Source organism: Melospiza melodia, chromosome 6 (assembly GCF_035770615.1).
Source record: "Melospiza melodia melodia isolate bMelMel2 chromosome 6, bMelMel2.pri, whole genome shotgun sequence".
Classification (NCBI taxonomy): Eukaryota; Metazoa; Chordata; class Aves; order Passeriformes; family Passerellidae; genus Melospiza; species Melospiza melodia.
The window spans coordinates 61,894,721-61,921,497 of NC_086199.1; the positions used below are offsets into that span (position 1 = coordinate 61,894,721).

A 26,777-nucleotide genomic window follows, 5' to 3' on the forward strand; every position below is an offset into this window, starting at 1 on the left:
TAGCCAGTTGATAGCAACTTATCAATGCCTCTAGCTATCCTGGAGGATGTTTTTGGCCTTGTGACCAACATCTTCCCAGCCTCCAGACAGACAAAGCATTCCAGACACAGTGTTATCCAAGAGCAAGAAGGATTTTGATTTCTGAACTTCAAATAAAGGAAATAAATGCCTACCAGACCTTAAAACAAGCTCAGATGAAGAAGAAGTATTTTCCTCTATAGCTATAAAAGCATGGAACGAAGGTGCTCCAGCTATCCCCGTCCCTGGTCCTGCTTGGTCTTTACAGTGCTGAAGCAGTTAAAGCATTTGCTGGGGCATTGGATCCAGAGCCAAAATGGAAGTGTCAAAAGCCAAGACTGCAACAAGTGGTTAGGGGATCAGATGGTTTGCACGCCGTGCTGAGGAGAAGCCCATGAACAAGGGCCTGTTTAATGACCCCCCAGGCCAGCCCACAAGACAACTTGTGCAGGCAGTGCCAAGCTGCTGGGGAGGGGGATGGTGCTTGTGGGAAACCCCAGCCCCAGGAGCCCCTTCCCTGGGGCTGGAAAGGGCAGCAGGGAACAGCTGCCTGTGCCCTGGGGCTGCAGGGGGGTTGCTGTCATCTTCTGGTCTGGGAGACGAGGGCAAGGACTGCTCCTGTCCTGCTCCTGCTGCAGCCTGAAGAATCATGCCTGGTACTCTGCAGCTTTGCTGTTCCCCACAGCTTCCTTCTCCCACTTCCCTGTTGCCCTCAAATCCATTATTTTTCCCCTCCCATAACACACAGACACAGCTTTTAACAAACAGCTCCAGCTTTGGGGTAAAGAAAAGGACACACAAAGAAACCAGGAGACACCAAATGCCTGCTTTCCTACTTCCCTTCTCGCTCAGTACACACCCTATGATGGAAGTGTTCCTCCTCTGACAGTGTTTATTGCTTCCCCCTATCCTGCAGCAAAGCCTGGCTGGCCTTTAAAAGCCTCCTGACAAATCCCGGGACCAGCAGCCTGTGCCAGACACCAAAAAGTGGTATTTGCAAAGGAAAAAAAAAAAAAAAACCAACAGAGCTCTGGAGGCCAAGCCCAAAGAGGTTCCCGTTCCCAAAAGCAGGAACATTGTGTGCATGTGTATACTGCATGTCAGAGAAGAAAAGGGAGGGAGTATCAGTTGTAAGGGAGAGGAAAAATGGGGGGGAGCAGGGGTGGGGGGGGAGCAAAAAGAAATCCCAATCTTCAGACTCCAGAGGTCTGGCTGGGAAAGGCAGCAACTGAAAGAAATGCTCTGCTGTTATTACTGCATGGAAATTACAGCTGCCAGAAGGAATCCAGGCCAATCTGTTGCTGAATATAACTTTAAAAAGACAGCCAGCCTCAAATCATGGGCTGCTCACGGGTGTTGGAAAGTCAGCGTGGTAGTGGGATCCACAGTCCTTCCCCAGTGCCTTCTAAACAGCAAAGGCTGAGGACAAAGACAAAATGAGGGTGGAAGAGTAAAAGATGCTCAACAGGCAGGAGGGAGGGACTCTGCCCCATGCTCCAGGTCCCCCAGGTTTGGAGAGAACATGTTACCTAGGGAGGTATCAGTTGTTAGCCCCCCAAAAGAACGAGAGGTTTGGACTGGTTCCTGGAAAGGAGAGTGTTTAACTTCTTGTGAGCTCCCTTTTCTGTTTTTAAATATGAGCTCTACAAAGGGGAAATGCGGCAAATAGAGCTCTGGGTGTGAGGCAGGAGAAGAGACAGACAGCAAGAGAGAAAAAGCCTATCTACAGCAGGAGCATCTTCTGTAGCCAGAGACAGCCAGGGAGAGGGCTCAGGCATGCTGTTCCATGGGCAAGCAGGGAAATGAGAAGGAAAACCCTTTCCAGAAAGTAATTTTAGCCACAGGTGAGAACAGGACATGGGATCAGACGATGTTCCCAGCCCCGTTAGCCTGTGCTCCAAGCCAGCCCCGGACTGGCAGCCAGCCCCTCCAGCAAGCCTCTCCCCCTCGTCTGAGAGGGATCATTGGAGAACAGGGGAAAAACAGGGGGCTTCAGCTTCCAGCACGCTGTCAAATTAACAAAAATCATGCTCAGCTTAACTGTAGTGCACAGAGGCTCCACCTGCCCCTCCTGGAGGACATGAGTCACACGCTCACCACGCTTCCCTCCACTGCCAGCCACTCTGCTACTTTTACGTCCCTTTGGACAGGAAACAAGACACACTTCCAAGAAGTCCCCCCTCTTCCCAAACGTGCTCTGGAGAACACCCACGACACCACAACACGTCCCCGTGCATTTTTAGCTGCTGGGGATTTGGACTCTGCTCTTGGGCCACAGCCAACATTTATCAAAGGCTCTGGCTGGCACAGCAGGGGATATTTTGGAGAGTACAAGGACAGCAGGAATATTTTTATTGTGACCTCCTTGGTGCTCACCTGGAGCTTTCTGGCGTGCTTTGGGGCACACAGCCATGAGCAAGAGCAGCACCCCCAGAGCTACTCACCAACATAGAAGGTGTTGGGGGCCTGCTTTTCCCCCAGCTGCAGGTACAGGATATTCGTGGTCTGCGAGTCATGGCGGAGCCACAGGGCCACTCCCAGGATGATGCCTCCTGCCAGCTGGGGAGAAAACAGAGGGAAGCAAGGGTTATCCACTGCTCCAGCCACACCAGACCCAGACTGGCAGCTTTCAGCCAGGAGCTCTGCTTTTCATCCTCCCACAAACATACAACAACGTCCTTTCTAACCATCAGCCCTGGAACATGCTTTGTGCCCCACAGATCATGAGCCATATGATCTTCCTTGCTTTATGAGAAGACCCTCTCATTCTGGGGATGTGCAAAGCCCCTTCCAGTTCCTACAGGAGATTTCTTTCCCAAGAGGAATTTTATTATGCTTTATTATGATTTATTATGATTTTCAGTGGAAGCAAGCAGGAGGAGATATGCCACTAAGGTTTTTAGGAGAGCTTTTCAACAGAAGTTGCAATCAGCCCCAGCTGATAACTGGGATGTTATCACCCCATTTCATTTCTCTGTGAGGTACAAACAAAGCTGGGAAAGGGTCCATTTTTCCCTTCTCCCCCCAAGTTTTGCTTCCCATCCAGGGTCAGGCTTCCAGTCAAACACACCTAGTGCTCCTCAGGCACACAAAGCTTTCCTCAATGTCCTAATACAGGAATTGAAATGGAGCAAGGCCTGGGGGGTCAGGCCAAAGCCCCACCACAGCATTTTTGGGGGGGCTCCAGGCCAAGGCTGCTGCCTGCCCATGCAGTGAAACAGCAGAAGAGCAGTGCACCCACACCCACGTGTGCACAGCAACACGCAGCACTGACCAGGGCAAGGACAAAAACACACTCCAGATGTGGGAGGAGACATTCTGCACATGGGACATCAACTCAGCCACTGGGATATTTATGTACAAACAATGGGAAGTTCTATGACTGACTTCCTTGCTGTTTTCTCTTTCAGGGAGGGGCTGGGAATGGCCTGGGAGGTGGGAGTGGATATGGGGCACTACAGCAGGGAAGGTGTCACAGGGAGGAACCCAAGGGAGAGCTTTCCCAGCACAACTCACTGTGTCTGTCCTCTGTGACAACCCCCTTCCATTTAAAAGTATAAGGGAAAAAATACAAACATCTGGAAAAAAACCCAAAGCCTTAAGAATTTCAATATCACTGCTGTGAAATGCTGAAATCACCTGTTCAAATGCCAATTCAATTTTGAGTGTCGTAAATCCTTGAAGCCATTTACCTTAAAAAAGGGAAGAAAACTACCAAAGAGTATAGAAGTGGAAATATGCTACTTATAAAAGAGTCTGAATCAGGTCAGCTACAGGCATGACTGAAACCATGAAAGTCACATTAAAACAAAAAGAAAAAAAGAGAAACAAAAGCAGGGCTTTTTCAGGAAAGGCGGAAAGTCTCCAGTTGTGCAAGTTCAACAAGGAACACAGGAGGACTGGGATCTGCAAGACAGGCTGTTGATGGGAGCCTGGTTTTCCCCCTTGGGAGCTCTGCTGGTTTCCTCCTTGCTCATTTCTACAAATCCCAGCCACAGGATTTTTCCAGAAATGCCACAGAAGCTGGGGCAAACCCACACCATCTCCAAACTCACAAGACAAACTGCTCTCAGGGCTTTTCCACTATCAGAGGGAGAAAATCCCCACCAGCTCCTGGAGAAGAAGGGAAATCTTTGCTTTTTCCCAGTCTGCCAAAGTAATAGGCTTTTAACACTTCTCCCACAGCAACCAGTGCAACTTCCCTGCTGGCACAGTCCCTCATCCCTCCTGCACTGAGGCCAGCCTGAGGTTCTCCAAACACTGCCTATGGAGAAAAGTCACGAAAGCCAGTCTGTGCTCAAGTCCAGCTCCAAATAAGGCAGGTTGTGGCTTTGCACAAAGTTACCCAAATCCAGCCTGGAGTGCCTCGTTCATTGTCTGAGGGCATAACAAAGTTTGTGGTTTTACTCTCACAGGAAGGAATATGCCCCCTAATTAATCCATGCCACTCAAAGTAAAGCTCTCTTGGTAGCTGCTAGGAGAGAAGACATCCCAAGGAAGGTTTGGATTTCTCTGGCTGGAAGAGGTAAAGAAAAAAGGCTGCCGCCTTTTTGGTCTTTTCTCTGTAAGGACACATTGCTCTGCCCTCCACACCCAGCAGTGCCACCCCAGCACACCCTGCCCTGCCACCCATGGTGAGGTTGGGGTGACACCAGCAGCTCCTTTCCAACCAAATTTGCCTTAAAATGCCTGACAGAACTGAAAGCAAGCTGCAAGTGGTCCTCAAGATATTTTTTAATCATTTGGGAACACCAGCTAGAGGGATGGAGCCTCTTCTAACTCATCACACCCACCCCAGCAGTGAGGTCTGCCTGAGACAGCCAGCTGAACCAGCTCCAGATGTTCCTGGTTCCATCCTGAATGCACCCCAGGAACATCACACATCCATCCCGCACCGCCTGACTCCATTTGCATTTTTAACAGAGCATAGAAGACCTCTGAATGGAAGCTTTAATCCAACAGCAGCTGTATTTCTTAAGAGAAGATGACATGCACTTACTAATGAAAACAGCTTTTGGGCTATGATGAGTAACTTTTTCCATGAGAACCATACATCCTCCCACCACCAAGAAGCCCAAAACAGAATTAAGGCTCTTTCTTCCCAAAGCAAAGAAAACAACAGGGAGAAAACATTGTCAGCTTGCCACGGTAACTCTGCCTTCCACCGTACCTTGCTTGGGATAATCTCATTTTTAATAGAACAACTTGTTCCAGATAAAAGCTTGATGTTTTCTCCCCCTTCCATCCTACAACTGCTGCTTGCCAGCACAAGAGCTCCAACCACTGATGGCAGTGTCACGCTCTAGGCTGCACATCCTCATACATATCAGTGGTTTTTTCTGCTGTGGATATCTGTAATCTCACACAGGTTATCCCACTGATCTTTCTGTTCCCAGCTTGTCAGACAGCAGTGTTGCAGAGGCTGGGGCCATCACTGATCATGATATGGTGTCAGTGCCCAGCACAGCTCTCCATTTAAATTTTTGGGGACTGCAAAAATCCAAAAGCTGCAAATTCAGCCATGCCAGCAGCGTGTCGGACTTTGACCTGCTTTCCAAAATCCGACCTGCCCAGCCTGCTGTTCTGCTGCCAGCACCACAGCAGGCACACCAGTGGTGCTCCAGGCTGGGGCTGGCCCCAGAGCTCCCACCCCGAGCAGCTTCCCGGCACAGCAGAGGTGGTGCTGCAGGCTCCGACGTTTCCGCTTTACTGCTATTTTCCAGCTTCCAGAGATTTATTGCTTCTTCCACAGACAGCCAGACTTTTCCAGCTGGATCCTCCCTGCCCAAGGCTTGTTTCTTCAGGAATGCTGCTCCTGGTTGACACAGCGGGGAGAAAGTCTCCATGGAATGCTGCCTAGGGCCAGGAAGAGGCATGCCTTGTGTCCCCAGGGGGTGATGGGATGGCAGCCCATGACAGGAGGTTATCACCAGATAAACACCACGATAAAAGAACAGTGTGCTGTCCTGGTTTGTTGCCCAATCCACGGTGCACATAGTGAGGCTCCTTCCTGGACTGAGCCTCACCAATGCACATGGTGCTCACCCTAAAATTTCCAGATCCAGCTGGGAACAAGCCCATTTTTCACAGCTCAGTCACTCCTCTCCACAAGAAATTCTTATGAATTGGGGGTGCAAGGAATAGCCCCATACCCCTTTTAATGTGGAGTACCCCACTTCTCAGTTTCCCCCACCTTAACCTGTTGCTCCCTAAAACTCACATATGCCAGGATGTGCATCACCTCCCCATTCCTTTCCGCTGCCCTCAGCCTTTTTCCTCCTGCTCCCTTCCCTCCACCCTTCTGTGAAACAGACTTCCTGGAAGGGAGGGGGACAAGAAAGAAGTTCTGCCTATAGGGCAGCTTGCTGGGCATGCCAAAGCTAAGCAGACAGACATCCTGTGGAGGTGCCAGCAGTTTGACGATGCTGTATTTAGCAATGCCGCTTCCCACAGCCATGGCTGGCCCTGCCTCCAGCTCCTGCTTCCCAACCTGTGCGAGCCCAGGGGCTGGGAGAGGCGCTCGCCTTTGGAAAAACGCTGCTGGCAGAGCTCGCGCCACCGTGCCTGGGAAATACCACAGTTACTAACAAGAAGCAGGATGCTGCCAAGAAAGCTTAATGAATTTTAGCTGGTTTATGATTAAGGCAGACGACTGGAGATTTTTAACAGGTTCTTCTCATGCGGCAGAGGTTTGCAATTTCCCTTAAATCAACTGGAAGCAGAGCCCTTTGTGAGGGCAGCACCCAGAGAAGCCCAACCAGGGCTCCCCATGGCTCCTCTCCAACACTACCTGCAAAGCAGCTGAGATGGAGTGACAATGAATGCCCCTCCTTTCGGATGTGGGGAACCAGGATGCAGAAAAGTCAAGTGCCTTGCCAAGGCTGAAATATGCAAGAAGCCCCTCATATGGCCAGGAACAAACTGCTTTACTCCCAAGTAATTTGTGGGTCTCTAGGTGAAGCAGCATGACTAGAGAAAAAGCAAGGAGATAGAGACTCATAACTTGATGGAAACTACCTTTGGAAGGGCAGTACAAGCCCCTGCAAGATCCCTGCTAGCACATCACAGGTCCTGCACCACCAGCCTGAGGACTGAGTCAGGAAAGAGAGGGACACATGGAATGTGCCCAAGCAGCACCACACCTTCCCAGGCCTGCACCTCCCCTCCTGAAAAGCAGAGGATTAACTTCTTTCCTACTGCAACAGCTGCACCTCATGGAGCTGCTGACAGGGCGTGGGGTGCAGCAAAGGGCTGACAGCTGAATGCTGGCCCAGGAACCTGGGAGCTTGGGTTCCACGCTGAGACCATCTCCATGTTGCCATGTCAAGGCTTCACACCCAAGAGTCAGTTGAAATTTTAAGGCGAGATGTGCAAGAGATCACTGCTGGGCTGCATGGTGGGGTGTACTGTGGGATGCCTTGGAGCCCCTTGGGACGGTGTAAGCAGGGGAAGGGACTTCAGTAAGACACAGAGCTGCAGTTTGAGAGGCACACGACCCAGAAGGTTATCTTGGCACAGGCACTCACAGGCAGCAGATAGGGCTCTGTGACAGCACAGGCGAGGGCTTTCCGCTGCCTTCCACAGCCATGGTGCTCCACAGCCACCAAAGGTCAGGCTGAAAGTTTGCAGGCAAGGCCTGCCCAGGAACTGCAGGCAAGGCATTTGGGAAGAGCACCATGCCCTGCAGGAGGAGGAGAGCAGCCTGCAGCCCCGCTCCCAGCAGCACACCTTCCAGCAGCAGCTATTAATAGAGCTGCCTGCCGGAGAGGAATTCTCCACTGGTGCCTATAGTTACCAGCCCTACAACACTGCAGAGCTTTTCAAAACAAGCTCCAGAGGAACACTCCCAGAGGAGCAGCATGCCAGAGGCCAAATAAAGCTTGATGGATGGCAGGAGAATGGGAATCCAGCAGCAAAATCCAGGAGCGGGGTCCTACGATGGCGAGCACCGTGCCCACAGGCTGCTGCCAGCCTGCCCCAGCCTAATCCCTGCTGCAGACAGAAGCAGCACTTCCCAGGGTCTAACTGCCCTCAGCAGAGAGGAAAACAATTTGAGATACTGCTTTAAAATTAATTTGGCCCTGTACATAAGCATTTAACTACAATGGGGATACAACTGCTTTCCCTTCTTAACAGTACAGTGAAAGGCACTTCCACAGTGCAGGATCAAAGTGTTTCTCACTGTTAATGCTCTTGCAGAAGATAAGTATTACAGTGGCTGATAGCAGAAACACGTGAGGAAACAGAGCAATCCTCATTCCAGCCAGCAGCTCCCTCCTCTCAGCTGCAGCCCAGCCCATTAAGTGCAATCAGGTACCCCCATAGGGCAACCTTCTGCACACAGAAACTTCAGAAGAGGTTTTGGAGGTGATGGAAGGGCTGCGCTCACCTAACAGAGCGCCCTAAAACATCCCAGAGAGACACCAGCAACAAAACTTGAGTGTAGGTCCTGTGCCTGCTAAGGACACCTCTCCCTTGCCCTTCAAAGACAGGTATTAAGCAGCTGCAGGGTCAAACACACAGAAATATGCTTCCCTGTACACTGTCCCAGGATTCCAAACAAAACCTGTAGAACACGATGCTAGACCAGCACGAGGTCCTTGCTGCTCACCAGCTCTCTGCATTCCCAGGGAGACCAGCAGCCAAGGAGCCAGGCACTGCCACCAGTGGCACTGGAGCAGTGCTCGGCCCACCCCTGCACCCACAGCAAGTTCCAAGCTGCTTTGTTAGCCCACAGTTATCTCAAACCCGCGTTTCAGAGCTACAGGAACCCTGAGATTTCCATTCTTCGTTTAAAACAGTGGTACACAGCCACCTTCCTCACCACAATGGGAGGGTCATGTGTCACCCAGCAAAAGCGTTACCATGGGACAACTGCCACCGAGACCTGCCACCTCCCCACACTGTCACCCCTCATCACCAACACCAAGTGTCTCTGGGCAGCCTTTGCAGACTCCAGGCTACAGTTAACAGATCTTCCGGTGTTGCACAAGAAAATACGCAGCCCCTCCACCTCTTCCCTTTCCATCACCCCTGTTGAGACAGACTCTCACTTCCACCTTCCCTCTGCTCTTGCCCTTCCTTCCCTTTGCACCCAGGCTGTACGGCATCCCCTCAACACACAGGAGAGTTAGACGGTGCCTGGAAAATGGCATTAGGAGCAAGCCCTTCCTTTTAATTAGACACCTCTCTGCTAGGGCAGCCAGTGGTGCTCTCCACCTGGAAGGCTGCCATGGGCTGTATTAGCTAATAAGCTTGAGTGATCCTTCTCCAAGCAAGTCAATTCCTCCTTGGTTATGTTTAATTATATTTTAAAATAGCTTCAGCCTCCCCAGGGACCCTTTGCAGCAGTGGTCGGCTTAGCCCCACACACTGAGCTCTGCTATCAGGCCTGGAAAATGCAGGAGAGCAGCCAAAGTCCGGCCACCCCAGTTCTAGGGATGGGATGGATGGAGAAGCAGCTCCTGCTCAGGCTGCCCACCACACCAGCCAAACTGCCCACTAACAGCTACTGCTCCCTCGCACAGGGCAGTGCCCACCCGCCATTAGCCACCCAAGGTTTCAGGGCAACTTGGCAGCACAGAAGAACTTGTGTCTCTCCAGCCCTGTGTTCTGCTAACCAGGTGAAGCCTGCAGGTGCTGACCACGGCCTCCTCCACCACTCCAGTAGGTGGGTGCACTGTGAAACACGTGGGGACCTCTCTCCTGGGACAGACACTCGTTTGTACATGTGGTCCATGCAGCAGCTGCTGCTCCCTCGAGAGCCACCTTGGAGCAAACACAATCTTGGCATCTTCTTCTCAAGAATGCAGGCACAAAGGAAAAGCAATCCCAAAAATCAAATAAAACTGAAACATCTCAGGTTCAATGAACAAGCTGGCAGCAGGGTCACCTTTTCCTTTTGCTTTTTCAACACAGCAGCTTTGTGAAATTCCCCCTGTGCTGCCGGGGGAAGGCAGGGGGAGGAAGCCAGAGGGGTGTCAGTTTATTTACACTCCAGCAGGATAGCGGGGCTAGATAAAAAAGTTATCAGAGTAACTAAGGCTGAGAATTGCTTCCTTCTTCCTCTTGGGCACTAGAATAAGCTCCTGTGCAGCTCAGCATGGTGCCTGCCAAACTTTGGGCTCTGATTCTGGCTTGTTTTCATCAACAGCACCGAGCAGCAGTTGCACGCAAGGCAAATCATAAGCAAATAAGCACGGGGAGCCCACTGGCCCTTGCATAATAACCAGCTGGCGGGACTGAAGGGCTGCAGGTGCCCTGTCTCACACCTCCCTGTGCTTAGAGGTGGTTTCCCAACACAGCCAGCCTGCAGCAAGGGGTGCTCAGCAGCACCAGTTCTGTCCTTGAATGTCACCCCGCAAAAGGGATCATCACACTTTGCTGTTAACCACAGAATCCCTCCCCAGCTGGGGGTGCCAGGTTGGCAGCTAACCTGCCTCGGTGGTAAACCTAAAATTCCCCTCACCTACTAGTTAAAAGAGCAATGCAAAAGGGCACGAAAACTCCAAGATCTGGTATTCAACCACCCTTCAGCTGGCCAGCCCCACAGGAAGCATTGTTAATTCTAATGAAGTCCAGGCTCCCAGCCTGCACAGGAGACAGTGCAAGGGCACCAGCAAGTCCAGCACTGGGAGCTGTTTTGGGGAGCCAGTGGGTCCCAGCTCACAGGCATCCCTCCTGGGGAGGAACTGAAGCATCTATTCCCACTGACAGGGAGCAGCACCCTCCAAAAGGGTGGGCCGAGGCACCAGAGGTCATAACGGGGCAATTATACAGATTGGCAATCCCTCTTGGAAGCAAAATGCCCATTTATAAAAGATCAGCTCTTTTGCAAAACTTCGAGGTGAGCAACTGATCCTGCTGAGAAGTGGAGGCTGTGCAGAGCCCCCAGCATCCTTCCTGCCACCCAGGAGACCCTTCCTCGCAAGCACAGCCGGCAGCTTCTTCGACAAGAATGGCAGGAAATCGAGACCAGAAGGCAAGGAAAAAAAACTGGGATAAGCACAGTAACTCGGAAGAAACAACACTTCACAGACAGCCATACCCGCCTCCATCCGGCCATTTTAAGGGTGGAGGAAAAGGTTAAAAAAAACCAACGCGGAATCATCTCTTATTCACACAGCTGGCAACACATCAGGTACCAATTAACACCGCTGTTATCAGAGCTTGTCACCTCCCCCTTGGCCAGTGTTATACCCAGACACAAGGCGAACAGGCCTGAAGTGAGCACCCCCTTGGTTAAGCCCTACACCCCCAGGGATGGGGACCCCCAAAAGAGCTTCCCCGGGCACCCCAGGGAGGATCCGCAGGCAGAGGCTCCAGCCAGGCAGTGCCACTCCAGGTGCCAACGCAGGGTTTGCTCTGGAAGCCATCGGTCCCCTTCCTACTTCTCAAGCCCCCCTTGATACATTCGCTGTCTAAGCAAGCACTGAGAAAAACAAATCCCAAATCCCCGGCAACAGAGCGGGATGTCAGATAAGGGGCACAGGGCACTGGACAAGGGGCATCCAAGCGGTGCCTTGCCTGCCAGGGTGGGGCTGGACTCACTTCCAAGACAAAAACGCATTCCGTGGAATGGAAAGCAGAGTATTTAAAACACGAAACCAGCAGCCTGCTCGGGCATATCTCGTTGCCCCCGAGCGCAGGAGCAGCAGAGAGACTCCTGCCAGCCAACCTCGCGCTGCCGGAGGCTGTTTCTAACCGGGACGAACCTGGTTTGCAGGGAAACCGGGATACGTCGCCTTTCGCTAAATTAGCCGCATGTCTGCATGGATTATTTCAAGAAAAACTTTCTCAGGAAAGGCAGCCTCTCCAGCCTGGATAGAATTTGCATCCTAAAATAATTTCTCGGGTGGCGGAGGCAGCGGTGCCCGGCGCGGGGCCAGGAGGCCGGGTCCGCCTGGGCCGGGGGGCGCTGGGCCGGCCCCACACCGCCCGTGTGTGCCGAGTGCCCCTGGCCAGCCCCACAGCGCCCGTGTGTGCTCTGCTGAACACCCCTGGCCAGCCCCACACCGCTTGTGTGTGCCGAGTGCCCCTGGCCAGCCCCACACCGCCCGTGTGTGCTCTGCTGAACACCCCTGGCCAGCCCCACACCGCCCGTGTGTGCTCTGCTGAACACCCCTGGCCAGCCCCACACCGCCCGTGTGTGCCGAGTGCCCCTGGCCGGCCCCACACCGCCCGTGTGTGCTGAGCGCCCCTGGCCAGCCCCACAGCGCCCGTGTGTGCTCTGCTGAACACCCCTGGCCAGCCCCACACCGCCCGTGTGTGCCGAGCGCTCCTTGCCAGCCCCACACCGCCCGTGTGTGCTCTGCTGAACACCCCTGGCCAGCCCCACAGCGCCCGTGTGTGCCGAGTGCCCCTGGCCAGCCCCACACCGCCCGTGTGTGCCGAGTGCCCCTGGCCAGCCCCACACCGCCCGTGTGTGCTCTGCTGAACACCCCTGGCCAGCCCCACGGCGCCCGTGAGTGCCGAACGCCCCCTCCTCTGCGGCGGGCGGCACGGCCGGCACCTCCCCTCCCCTTCCCTCCCTCCCTCCGCCTGGCAGCATCCCTGCATCTCTCCCTCCCTCCCTCCCTCCCTCCCTCCCTCTCTCCCTGCTTCCCGGGAGCGCCGCTTTCCCCAGCGCAGACCCGCAGCAAGAGGGGCAGCGGGAGCCCCCCCCGGCTCTGCCCCCCGCCCCGAAAGGCGCCCATAAACATCTGCAGCGGCTGGACGCGAGCATCTTAAAGGTCCTTTCCAACCTCAAACCATCCTACGATTCTACCTTCCCCACTATATACCTATTTTTAAAATATACACGAAATATACAAGTACAATTAGATACATATGCATGTATTAAAATAAAAAAGCAAAGGTTGATCTGCCCCTCCGCCCTCCAAAAAAAAGAAAAAATAAAGACAAGAAAAATAAGCAGCCCCTAAGGCACATCCCAGACAGCAAGTCTCAGTGCTGGGGCGCAAGAAGGAGGCTAAACCCAGGCGCAGGCAGACGGGCCATACTGCAGCCCCCTTATTTAAAGGCTGGGGGACTTTCCGCCGCCCCTGTGCTCACCCAGAAGATGAAGTTGAAGACGAAAAGGAGGTATTTGATGCACTTGGTGCAGCCTTCCACTCCCATGGCGACGGCTCTCCCAAATCTGTGCTGCCTGGCTGACCGGGGCGGCGGCGGGCGCACAAAACCCGCCCCGCGCCCGTCCCCGCGCCCCGCCCCGGAAACGCCTCTGGGACACGCCCAGGACACGCCCCTGGACACGCCCCAGGAGCGGGGCTGGCACAGGCACCCCCCTCGCCTTCCCGAGACTGGGGGTCGTTTACTGTTTCCCCGGATTTTTCTTCCTTTTTTCCCCTCTTTCTTTTCTTCCCCACTTTCCCCAGTTTCTGTTTTTTTCCTAATTCCTCTTTCCCTTTTTGCTTTCCCCTCCTTTTTCTATTATCCGCCTTATTTTTTATTTTTTTATTTTTTCTTCGTCTTTTGAATTCTCCCTTCCTTCCCCCTTATTTAATTTCTCTCTTCTCTTCTCTTCTCTTCTCTTCTCTTCTCTTCTCTTCTCTTCTCTTCTCTTCTCTTCTCTTCTCTTCTCTTCTCTTCTCTTCCCTTCCCTTCCCTTCCCTTCCCTTCCCTTCCCTTCCCTTCCCTTCCCTTCCCTTCCCTTCCCTTCCCTTCCCTTCCCTTCCCTTCCCTTCCCTTCCCTTCCCTTCCCTTCCCTTCCCTTCCCTTCCCTTCCCTTCTTTCATCTTCACTCATTTTTTCTCTCTTCCCCCCGTTTTTCTTTTTTCCCCCTTTTTATATGTGCTCTTATTTATTTCTTTGTTTTTCCCTTCTTCTCACCCTCCAGGGGCAGCTCACAACAAAATTTCCTACACACAGGTAGGAGCCACAGGGGCAGGTGTTAGGGGGCTGTAGGAACCTCCCAAACCTGACCACCATCCCTTAAAACTTGCTGCCTCCTCCTCAATATCACCAGGCAGCCTGGGGTGCAGGGAGAAACCTCTGTGAATAGGTTGCAGGAGGTTTTGTATTTCTGTACAGCAAAGTTTGAGGGTGCATTCCTGAGGGGATTCCCCCTCCCCCTCAAAAAAAAAAAGACCAAAGGTCTTTTGCATTAAAACCATCAGTCTGAAATTCAGAGAAGCGTTTCCTCATTTCCTCTTATTATTCTATATCTAAATCTGCTCTGCTGAACAATTTTGTCTTAAGTTTGTGGCTTCAGTACTGCAAGCAATTGCATCAAGTTCAGTAGAACCACTCAGGATGTTTTCCTTTGGTTACTGGGTAACAAGAGCATCAGGAGGACTTCAGGGCTGTCCACCAAAGAGATTCCCCCCTTTTTTCTTCTTTTTTTATTTCTTTTTTTCCTTCTCCTTCCCCACTTTTCCCCTAACTCATCCTTTCCTTTTTTTCCCAAAAAAAAGTAAAAACAAAACAAAACAAAACAAAACAAACAGGGTGACACATATCAATAGGCTTGGAAATTTTAGTTAAAACCCTCCCCCCTCAAAGCTACCAGTAGAAGCAGGATGAAATTTCCCAAGCTTTCAGCTGAAACCCACATCAGCCCACTCTCTCATCCTTAGAAATACAAATAGCTCTCACCCCATGTTGTGCTTCCAGGAAGCTCATTCACTTCTCCAGGGGCAGGGTGGTAAGTGACACAACCAGAGCACAGGAGGATGCCTGGAAAAGGCATCAGTGAGCAGCTCCAGCCAAGGTCAGCACCTCACTGAGCTAAATATGAACCTGGCACCCACCCACAGCGTTGTGTGGGGAAACCTGCCCTCTTCCTGCCTGGGCACTTCCCTCCACTGAAGGAGTACAGGGAGCAGCATCTCAGCCAAGTATTTGCACACTCTGATAGAGTCTTCCCAGCCATGCATCCCATAGTCGGGAATGAGCTGTTGGCTATCACACATTTCCTGCACATGTATGTAGAAATCAAGTCAGCTTCTTGCAAAATCATCCCATTGCCCTCAGGGATGAGTTGGTCCAGGGCTTTGTGATGTTCATCAAAACTTTCTGTGTCCCTCAGTAACAGCCTGTGCCCTACAAAGGCAGCAGGGACCAGGAATGAATAGAAGTTGGCTCCATTCCCTAATTACTTATGCTGAGTATGTCCCTGATTGTGGGCTTGCCATGGATTCATCACCCCTTTGTCTCTAAGCCACATTCACTCATCCAGACTTACCAACAAAGCTGGAGGTTCACCAGGCTATTTATGCATGTAACTGCTGTCCTGAATTATCAGCATGACCCATCTGGTCACGGCAATAGCTGTAATCCTGTGTGGCTCCTGCTCATCAGCCCAAATGACAACAGCAGGATCCCAGAGCTGCTCACTTGCTCCAGCACAGTGTCCCACAGTGAGATCTTCTTTTCTGCACCTCCATCCTTTACAGCTATAAATAGTAAAACACCCCCACCCCAGAAAAAAAAAAAAAGATAAAAGAAGAAAGAAAAGAAAAGAAAAGAAAAGAAAAGAAAAGAAAAGAAAAGAAAAGAAAAGAAAAGAAAAGAAAAGAAAAGAAAAGAAAAGAAAAGAAAAGAAAAGAAAAGAAAAGAAAAAGAAAAAGAAAAGAGAGGTCGAAAACAGGAGACTATATGAACAAAGAAGCCTCTCATGCACTTAGGCTGTTCCCAGAACAACTCTCAGAGATGCTGCTTGGAGAGTCTGTGAGTGGGACAGGAAGGAACCAGCAGCAGGGCCTTTAGCAGCAGCAGCCCCACCACCTATGAGGGAAAACGACTCTCAAATCAACTTTGGTGCGCTGGAGAGAAGTGCAATCACTGCCACAAGAGTGGCATTGAAACTGCTTCCAGGGAGCTTAGGATTGCTTTTTTTGTGTTGTTTTTATCCCCCCCACTGTGGCTTTTCTTCTCTTGCTTTTTGCCCTTTTTTCCTCCTATGCTGGGGAGTGAAGGAAAATGGAAAACAAGAAATAAACTTTTTTGTATCCTCCAAAAATTCTCTTAGGCAACAATTTGGTTTGGAGCCAACAGAGTTCTGTTTCTGGAAACTTCCTTAAGGTTCTGTTGGAGCACATGTTGCTCAGGACAGCTGTGGCAGGGGCACAGTCCCACCATCAAGAAGCTCCCAGCATGAAGCCCACTGGGTTTAAACTGGCCATGCCAAGAGTCTTCTCCAAAAGTTGTAAGTGGAAAAAAAAGTATTTCAAGCTTTGTCTTTTCTTGTTGTTGTTATTTTAAGCAGGTCAGCTGGGTATATTTGAAAACTTTGGCCTTTAGGTACCGGAAGAAAAATGCCATCACCACAGCAGTGACAAGATAACAGACACTGTTTCCCAGGACTATGTGTGATTTCAGGTGTTGCACGCTCATTTCTCATATTTCATACTCATCTCTCACACTGCATTACTCACTGTACAGCCTATAAAGTACCACAACTACCTTTCCAAGGCTCTCAGTGGCTTTACCAGCTCTTTATAAATAAGTAAAGCTAATTTGCAAAAATTCAGTTTGTGTCTGGGTGTCACATGCCAGTATTGAGTGTGGGTGCTATGAATAGGGCTGATGACTTCCCTCTTCAGGAGGAAAAGCTGGTTCAAGTGCTCAGGGCGTGAAGTCGTTCACAGAGCAGCCAGCTGCAGGCAGGGCTGTGAGGAAGCTACCTACCTCCCCCCAAGCTTTTCAGCTCTGAAAGAAAAAAAAAATAAACTCTAAAAATGTTTTTTAAAAAATTCCCCAAACCCCAAATTAAAAAAATAAGCCCATCCCCAAGAGGCTATTTGAATGTGCTTCTGCAATTGGGTTTGCAGGCAGAGTGAAGCAGGTGAGAGAGGAGGCACTTGCAATGGTTTTTTCTGTCTGTTTGGCTTGGGTTGTAGGGGTTTTTTGTGAATCTGTTTATAAAAGCCAGTGTCACGCCTGTGGGTTTTGGCACCTCTGGGTGTGACTCACCAGGTCCTTTAGAGCAGATGCTGCCTCCAGTCCCAGTTTATCAGAACATCCCTCACCGGCGGGACTCAGCAAACCCAACCCCTGGGGCTTTCTGCCTGATTATCTGCCTGATGCCCACCTGCCTTCCAGCAGCTTCCCCTTAAAACCCCTTTTGTTTTATAAAAAGTGAGGGAGGGGGATGAGGGGAGAGGACAGACACACATCCTCCCCTGCTCTTACATGGGCCTGAGGAGCTGGCAACCAGGACATGAACTGATGACCATCAAGGCAGGCTCTAAACACCTACTGAGGGTCTCCAGGAGATCTGGCAGAGCAGAGGGGAATCCCTTATCCACAGGATGACTGCTGATGTCATACTCTGGCTGCATGCATCGGGCTTGCATGACAATTCCCCTGCCCTCTTCAGCCAGCTCAAAACTGATGGATAAACCATGGGGGAAAAATGCACATCATTTTGCTAGTGAGGTCCTAGTTAGCTTTTAACCACCACTTTTTATTTTTATTGCAAAATACTGCAGAAATAGCCGGAATTTTCAATTTACCTCTGGTGGTAAAAAAAAAAAAAAAAAAAACAAAAAAAAACCACAAAACCCCTAACAACAGCAACATCATCAAAGATCTTTAAATAGGACGTTTTGGAGATGCATGATAAGAAACTCAGAAATTTGTTCCGTGGGAGGTTAACAGTCCCAGAGCACCCAGGGGTAACTTCCTTGCCAGCCAACACCCCACAATGCTGTTTTTCAAGGCAGAGACTTGAGCAAAGGCAAACTGCATTGCATGTACTGGCCTATGGAGCTCTGTCCCCTCAGAAGAGACCTGTCTACACCCTTGGGGAGCCAGCCAACACCTTCATTTTGAATAGAGAAAAAACAACATGAGGAATCTAATCCCCAAATCTAAGGGGACATTTTCAGAATACCTTTTCTGTGCCCCAGCAGGAGAGGATGGTGCCTGCTTATCCAAAAATCCCCATGCCCATGTCTATAAGCTGAGTCGAAGCTCTGTGACAGTGCAGGAGGTTGCTCTTGCCTTGCAGCCTCAGGGGAGAGGGATGCAGCAAGCAGAGACCTGTAGCTGAGCCTGAACTTTCTGTTTCTAATAAACTCAACAAATGGTTCCCATCTGCCTGACCTGTCTCTCTGCCATCCTTAAATATTTATATCAATGTATCTATGGTGATAGGTCAGGTTATATAAGTGGTGGGGGAAGGACAGCATCAGCTCCTGCTGGAGCTCCAGCTGAGGGAGTGAAAACCCAGGCAGGCTTCCTATCCAAGCAGAAGCTCTCTCCTCTTAGCTCATGAGCCCAGAAAGTGAACATTCATTTTTCTCAGGGCATCAGAGAAGACTGAGTCACAGCTGGGCTGAGCTGTGCTTTGGGAGGTGCCAGAGCGCAGCCCTTCAATGCAGAGAGCTCTTATTGTATAATCAATGTATAATTCATTAGTAGGTGAATAAAGACTGGAATAGTTCATTGCTGATGTAACAGGGCTAAAAAGAAACCAAGCACGCCCGTGAGCAAGCTGCTGCACACTGGGGTTAAACAACAGCACTCAGTGATGCTGAGGGGAGACATGGGATTCTGGTTTGGGATAATATAAACAACCCAGCTAGCTGACTGCCAGTGACTCCAGGGTGAGCAATGCAGGCATTTGCATCTTCCTCCAAGAAATGCTGGGAGGGACCTTTCTTCTTTGCTTGCTGGAGTCTAAGGGAATAGAAACTGGAAGACAGGAGGGCTTTAGTTCTTGGTGGGCACCTCCAGGTTTGTCTGAACATATTTCTCCCAAGGAGTGTCACTTCCTTGCAAACTGAACAACCACCACATATATCCCTTCCAGATAAAGAGGTGGATTTTTCCCCTTGACCCTCCTGACAGGGGTGGATATGCAAGTTGCCTCCAGGTATAAATCTGTTTGAGGGACCCCCAAATGCCAGGTGATGAAGGCAGCACTTTTGTGCTGGGGGTGAGAGGGATGGCATGGTGGGGAGTGGAGTGGGTTCACCAGCAGGCCTGCAGTCAGTTATGGGTTTGATAGCTCTGGCCAAAAACTGCAAAACACATACAGCCTGTGTTTTTCCAAAACAGCCTCCAAGACTTCTCCAGAGCTCTCCCTCTTCACCCCCAGGTTCTTCCCTCTGTCCCACACATTGTTAAATCTCTAAGTGGACAGGTTTGATTCTTGCTGCCAGTTGCTCCTTCTCCAAGAAGAGGAACTACAGAGTTAAGAAATAGATCACTTTTCTCCCCAGCTGCATTTTACCAACAGAGAGAGCTGCAATGACACTTCATGAGAAAGTTGCAGGATGTGTGTGATCTGTGTATTCACAGCAGCTTCTGACCTCAACTGCTTTCAGCTGTGCTGGCCGAGATCTGTGTGGGGCATCTTCCCCCTTTGGCTGCATTTCTAGAGGAGAATTATAGCCAGCTGCTTTTCCAAACACATACTTCTGCACCTGGTTAGAAAAACTAGGTGTCTAACAACTGTTACTTCCAAAAATATTTTGTGTGTCTGCAGCTTATAAACACAGCTTTACCTTGGCAGGATTTGGCTTGCTTACACTCCAGCACTGCAAGGGTCCACCCAGATTTGCCAGCTTCTAAGGCTTTGCAAGGACTTGCTCAGCAGTGTCTCCTCTAGGAGCGTGCTGCAGGCATCAATCCAAGCTGCATAGTGAAGGGGCTGCTGCATGAGGAAGTTGTATTTCAAGGACAGCAGGAAATCTCAAACACATGGTCAAAAGGGCAAGAAATAGCAAACTGGTTTGGAGTCAAGACAGCACACCACGAGGTTGAAAGATTCTCACTCTCCTCATGACCAAATCTCTGTAGAGAGTTACTGTATTATTTAACCAGTGCCTTCCACAAGTGCTCTAAGCATCATTCACTGCCATCAGAGTGAGTGGAAAAGCTGGAAAAGCTCATCTGGCTCATAAGCAAGCTGTGGTCAGTCCAGCCATGAGCATATGGTGAGCCCCATGTAGGGTCTCTATGGAATTTAATGGCCCTGTTGGCAGAGCAGTGCCTGAGCAGTGCAGGGGCAGTGAAAGGTGGAGAGCAGCACAAAAGGCGCTTGCTGCTCCTATGGGCTGATGCTCCTCAGCCCCACAGGCTTATAGGTAGCCCCAAAGGTGACCACACAGGCCACAGCAATCTGACCTTATGCTGGTCCCTCTTCTTGTGGCCTCAGATAGAACTGGGGGGTGCTCTAAAGTAAAAGGGAAAAAGTAATTCATGAGCAGAAGCTACTGCATGCTCAGAGAGAGGCAGACTGCAAGTGCCCAGATGATCTTAGTGGAAAAAACTGATAATTGCTGCAACTTAATTGACAAGTAGCTGGAGCCAATTCCCAACTAAATATTTAACTTCACACCTTTGGTCTGAAAATTCCATTTTTTTCCTCCCATATATGCCTACATAAATAGGATTTCTTTCCTAGCAGAGTGTGAGTGTTGACATGCTTATAACAAACAGCTTCCTCTAGAGCAAGCCTCAGGAAGGCTCACTGCTCTGCAGGTGTTTCCTTGTCTGGCTGCTGGCTTGCATCCCCAATGCTCAGCTCCATGCTCTTCTCCCAGCAAAATCTCTCTCTCACTCTTCTCAACACTGTGTAAATCTTTGCATCACTTATCAATAAGTTCCTGGGGTTTTGCCCTGGTCACACAAGAGCTGTAATTTGCCTCTAGACAGCAGAAAATTAGGGACTAGTAAGTGCAAAAACATTCATTGTAGGACAGGGATATTTTGTTGGCAGAGGTGTAAAAACACTGTTTAACACTCACCCACCCTGTGGGTTCCATCCAGCCGTCCCTCGGTGCTGCCACTTCTACAACTGTGAACAAAATGTTAACACTGCACATTTATGTAATGGGCTTCTAAAACTCAAGGAGCTGAAGGCATCTGCTTTTCTGCTTCTGAAAATCACAGCAGGCTGCCATCACATCCCTGCTGCTACACACAACACAAACTCTGGGAGAAGAGCACGTCCAACTGGGCATGGCTCTGTCAGCTCCTTGTTGAAGGTGCTGCTCCTTGCAGGGGAGCTCCAGCATCCAGTGAAATGGGAATAAAGCTCACGAGATGGCCAGAGGCTGGACACACTCTTCTCCCAGAGCTTGTGTTGTGTGTAGCAGCAGGGGCTCCTGCCACCCTGCAATGACATCCCTCTGCAATTTTCAGGAGCAGAAAAGCAGATACCTTCATCATATATATGATACTCCTGTCCACAACTTTGCCTTTACATTAAAAACTGACCTGGGAAGGTGGAGCACCTAAAGCTTCTGCAGTCCTGGTGGTGATGCTTTAACAGAGATTTTTTGTACCCATTGATGAGACTTGAGCAGGTAACCCACACTGATGACTGACTCCTCCAATTTGTCCATGATGTTTTTTGATATGGCAGAATATCAGCAGTTAACTAGTCAATGCAGAGCAGTGGGCAAGACCTGACTACCTAATCCTTAAAAAAGCGAAACCACAGACATTGCTTCCATATAAACACTCCGGTAGTTACAGCTTAAACACATCCTTAAGCATTTTTCCTGCCCCTGCTTGCCTTACTCCCTGAGAGGTGCCAGCCTGCTGCCCCATCATCTGGCTGAGGCTGGTGAGCTGCTCCTTTTCCTCCAAAGGACCAAGGCCATCCTCTCTCTCCAGCACACTGCTGGGACTGGCAAGCACAAGCTGCCTGGGGAGTCTCTCTTCCCAGCACTGAAAGAATTACTGAGCCCCCCCATGGTGTAAATCCCCAAGCAATGCAGGCAGCTTCATGTGTGGCACAAAAAAGAGGAGCAATGATGGCCTTTTGCAAGAAATTCATCTTTATTGAAGCAACCATGAGTCACATGAGCTGCCAGCTGGCCTGAGGAATAACAGTAGCAGTAGCCTGACAGTAGCAGCTGGAGCTCACAAGGGAGATTATCTCTTTCCAGAGATCAATATATGTGATGATATATATACACATGTATAAGTGAATACTTCCCCACTAGAAAGTGCATATCATACCCAATTCCCTGCCAGACTGAGGTGTGTTGGTGACTGCCAGGAGGTAGCCTGAATACACACTGGGGCAGTTTGAACTTCATCCTGCTTCCAGTGAAGTCAACAGTGAAGCTCTGCTGGTTCCAAGGGTGTGGAATGAGAAGGGACAGCCCTCCCTAACACAACTCTTTCCAATGCAAGGTATTTGCAGCCCAGGTTAAAATGCTAGCGAGGTGCTATAGTGCTGTCCGTGTACATGCAGCAGCCCCTGCCAGAGGGCCAGGACTTGTCCTGAACATCAGCATAGGATTGTCCATGTTTATCTCAGTAAAAAACTGCTACTTACAATTTTTCATGCCTAAAACCCACTATGTGCAAGAGAAGTGAAAGCTGTTGCTGGTTCAACAGACATTTCACACAGCTGTATAATTTACAGCAGATGCTGCATATATGGCAATGATGGGTTTCAGCTCAGAAGCGGCTCTGCCTACTCGACATGAGGGCAAAGCATAGCAGGGAGCTGTTGTTTCAGCTAGACTGACAGCCTTTTACAAATTCTGTTTATTATTGATAAAGTGATGTAAAAAGGACGTGGAGTTGGACATCGTATTGTTTGACCTGGCTGCAGATCAGTCCTGCTCTCTTATAGATTTAAACTTCTGTGTGTGTAATATCAAAGTCCTTTTACCACAAGAGCACAGTGGGTTAGCAAAGCCTGATAAACACACAGCTGGGGCTGGAAGTTACAGAATCACACAACCAGCCAGGCTGGAAGAGACCTTGGAGATCAAGTTCAACCTATGACCTAACACCACCTTATCAACTAAACCATGCCACTGAGTGCCACATCCAGGCTCTTTTTAAACACCTCTAGGGATGGTGACTCCACCACCTCCCTGGGCAGCTCATTCCAGTGCCCAATCCCTTCTTCTGTGAAGACATTTTCTTTAATGTCTAGCTTAAACTTCCCCTGGGACAGCTTCAGACTGTGTCCCCTCATCCTGTCACTTGTTGCCTGGGAGAAGAGACCAACCACCACCTGGCTACACCCTCCTTTCAGGCAGTTGTAGAGAGTGATAAGGTCACCCCAAGACTCCTTTTTTCCAGGCTAAATAACCCCAGCTCCCTCAGGTTTGTGTTCTAGACCCCTCACCAGCCTTCTGGGTCTTCTCTGAATGTGTTTGAGTATGTCAACATCCTACCTAAATTAAGGGGCCCAGAATTAGACACAGGTGTGGCTTAACAAGCCCCTGAGAAATCAGTGTGGCATCAAGATTTAGGAGGCTGACTAAATACTAAGAATTAAAAAAAAATGTTGTATTGCATTAGCAAGGAGGAACAACAGAAATACATTCTTCTGTTGGTCAGTTGTTCCAAAGCTCATTCTCTACTTTCTGACTTTTTGTCCTGATTTCTACCAAAAGTTCTATAAATTTGGCAACATTTGAAAGTGAGAAAACTAGCTGACAGTCATTGGATGCCTATATACCTCAGCATGATCAGAAAAATGCCCAAAACTAATCATTGCAAGTTCCACTCTGGGAGAGCACATTTCACATCAGTGGTGACACACTTCCTGTCATTTATTTACTGATAGTGCAACATTGGTCCTGGGCTGTGATCCAAAGCCATCTTCCTAGAAACATTGCATCTTTAGGGGTCACAGGGAACTGTTCAGTTGACAGCATGAGAGAAGTTTAATGCTGTGATTTTTGCTGGGTTTTTCTCTCCATTTGGTTGTAAAGAACTCCTTGTGTCCTTCTTGTGGAGCCACAGCCCGTACATCTCCCATTGAGGGAATGTGCATCTCTGAGCCCAATTGTAGTGCAGGAAAGGGAAATGTGGGACACATATCCCATCACCTGACCCCACACAATACCTTCCCAGGGCATTTTGTGGGTGACTTCAGACATCTTCTGTGCCAAGAGCTGGCTTTGCCTGGTAGGGATGCCCAGGCATCAGGTTTCTACCTCTCCCGCAGGGTGTATTTCCCTTTCCGGTACAGGTTACTGCTGAAGTGGATGGAGAACCAAAGGAATGAAGTTAGGAACATCCCATAAACCTAAAAGGAAATAAATGAGATAGGCATACAATTAAGTGTGTAACTGATTATGATGCTCCATCTGTGCAAATAAGCAATCATAAATATTGCCTGTTGTCACATTTTGCTGATGAGAGCTGGTTTTCAGTGAAGTGCTGAACACCATTTCTGACATGGAAATTTTTTAAAAAAGCAACACATGGTTAAAACATCTGATTGGAGTTAGCATAGCACAGCTCAAACCTGGCTCTAAAAATACCAAGAAATAAAATGAAACCAGAAAATTCAAATTTAATTCCTGCCACAGAACATTCCTCTATGCAAACAAACATACCTCTCATAATAGCAGCCTTTTTTAAAGAGAAAAAACCACAACACCCATGTCTTGTTTGAAGAAAAAAACCCAACCAAAAAAACCAAAATGCCTAAACCAACCCCAAATAGTTATAAATGCAGAGGACAGTGTACTTCCTCTCTATTGTGATACTCTGCCTGGTGTATCACACATCGGGATTAACACAGGCAACATACCCAAGGTAAGGCTGCTGTGGGAAGGATAATGAGGCTGTAACAATGTGCTCTTTCTTCAAGTATGCCCTGATGTGCTAATGCCTTTGCTTGCAGCTTGATCTGGGGATGTGTGTGCATTGTTGGCCGAGGGACAGCGACATCAGAGCAGCTACAGCCCTCTTTACGTGCTTCCCTTGCATCCTGCCATCACAATAGCGAACTGTGCGGTGAGATTTCCTCTAGCACAGGCTTCAAAGACAGCTGCCTTATCTGGCTACAGCATCAAGCTGTGAAAAAAGTGTATCTGTTATAAAAGTGCTCCTGCTTTTATCTGAATATAGCTGCAGTGAAATTCTCCTTATACTGGAGAAAAATTGGAAAGTGGCACCAAATATTCACAGATGACTTTACGTTTACAGTTCCATAGCAATGCCTGATGGTTTTCCTAATTTACTGCTATAAAATACAAATTGTTTGCTCCTCTGGATTTTATTTAGATGGAGAAGAATCTTCTAATCTATAAATGTGCCAAGGTGGACACAAGGCATAAAACAATCTCCAAATACACTTTCAATCAAGAAAGGTCATCCCATCTGGGGAGCAGCATGGAGATATCATAGTAGACCAAACCTGCCCTCATGGTGGAGAAAGGAGTCTCCATTCACATGCTGTTTTCTGGTGTGCATCACCACTTGTTCAGAGTCCTTGAGTACAGGTAATTATAGTGAGACACCTCTGCCAAGCAGTGGGTGGGCAAACAAGAAAGCTGGTTTTAATTAGTGGCCTGCTCCAGCTCCCAAGAGACCACCCCCACACAGCCCCAGAGCCCCCTCACCATGGAAAGATATGCTTCTCTTGCAGCATTTAATTTTCTCTTTTGTTCTCCTCCAAATTAACTTCAGAGCCATCATCTGAAGATGATTTCACCCCTCCTCTGCATGTTACTCCTTCAAAGACAGAACCTTGGAGCCCAGACAACACACTCTTTCCCTTTCCTTTGCAGCCTGCTTTTTATGAGCCTGGGAGTTACCCACATTGCCCGAGATGTTCCTCATCAGATTCATATAGTGGTCATTAATAGGATGAGACCTTCCCTTTCTGCACAGCTCTCCAGCTCCACTGCTGGTGCTCAGTAGCTTTCAAGACCTTCCAGCTCTGGCTGCACACACAACTTCCCAAGGTGATTTAAGAGGCAGCAAGTTTCCTAAAATATGAAGGCTTTAGTGCATCTCCCTTTCTACGTAATCCACAAGCCCCCAGCGAGGTGACACGGTCTCTCACTCACAGGAGAAGTCAGACAGGCAAGCCTGAGTGGATGAAATGCAACTGCTGCTGCATCCTGCTCCCCACTCCCAGACGCCATGCCTTGTTAGGGCACAAAAACCGTGCAGCGAGCCTCCTCCTGCAGGAAAACCCCTCCACCAATCAGCCTGTCCAGATTCCTGACCCCTTCCCAATTTCCATAGTGGAGTCCACCACTGCTTGTTTCTCTGCTGCTAGCATCCAAAATCACCCAGAATTCTAGCTTCTGGGGGCTAATTTAAGATACTTTTTCTGACTGGATCCTGCCTTCCAGGGCCAAAATGTGAAAGGACAGACAATGTTACCGTGAAACCAATGGCGATGCCCAGGAGCGAGAAGACAAAATCCATGTGCTTCTTCAGAAAGTCCTGGATCTCTTGCAGGCAGTCCTGGGAAGAGAGAAACAAATACCCCTTGCAGCACAACAGCAGCTTGGTGGGGGGGCTTTATCCCCACAACAGCACTTCCACAGCCTCAGAAAGAAAGGAGGCAAGAAAGGGGTGCAGCATTGCACAGCTGGGCTGCTCTCCCTCCTGCTGCTGCTGCATCTTGGGAAGACAAACATCTGTGGTATCTTTTCTGTTACTACAACACGCCTAGAGTTTTATTGTTGTGATGATTTTGCACTGTGGAGGATGTGTGCTTAAGTGTGGTCAAGCAAAGCTCTCTTCTTTTCACTCACTGAAAAATGGAAAGAAGGAAATGGAAAGTCAGAAAAGCAGAGCACACCGTGATGCCAAATGCATTCCCCAAGGTTACTACTGAACAGCTCAATTTTGCGAGGTGCTGCAAGCATTAATACACATTAGCCTTAAGCATACCAATGGCCCCACAGAAATCCCCAAGGTGTTGGCCAAGACAGCCATTTCAGAAATGCAAGAGCACGCCCTTGATGAAGGGATTTGCAGAAGGAAGAAAGAGCATTCAAAGCCAGGAGAGAATGACTGTGGCCACCAAACTCTGTGGTTTCCTGTGTCACACAAAGCACATCCTCCCACTCACTTCCCCG

The 26,777-nt window shown here is 49.5% G+C and overlaps 2 protein-coding genes across 4 annotated transcripts in view; both read right to left on the minus strand.

The window, feature by feature from the left end:
* CD81 (CD81 molecule) overlaps positions 1-13,222 on the minus strand; it is a 33,890-nt gene extending 20,668 nt beyond the window's left edge. The window contains exons 1-2 of the mRNA XM_063158644.1: positions 13,072-13,222; positions 2,463-2,577 (exon numbers count right to left, since the gene is read on the minus strand). Coding sequence (XP_063014714.1) covers positions 2,463-2,577; positions 13,072-13,137 — 181 coding nt within the window. The 5' untranslated portion in view covers positions 13,138-13,222. The remainder of the gene's footprint in view (positions 1-2,462; positions 2,578-13,071) is intronic.
* An 8,515-nt stretch (positions 13,223-21,737) lies between these two features.
* The window catches only part of TSPAN32 (tetraspanin 32), a 29,336-nt gene continuing 24,296 nt past the window's right edge, over positions 21,738-26,777 (minus strand). For all 3 annotated transcript variants that reach the window (XM_063159470.1, XM_063159468.1, XM_063159471.1), the window contains 2 exons: positions 26,074-26,157; positions 21,738-23,977 (listed from right to left, as the gene is read on the minus strand). In XM_063159470.1, coding sequence (XP_063015540.1) covers positions 23,882-23,977; positions 26,074-26,157 — 180 coding nt within the window. In that variant the 3' untranslated portion in view covers positions 21,738-23,881. The remainder of the gene's footprint in view (positions 23,978-26,073; positions 26,158-26,777) is intronic.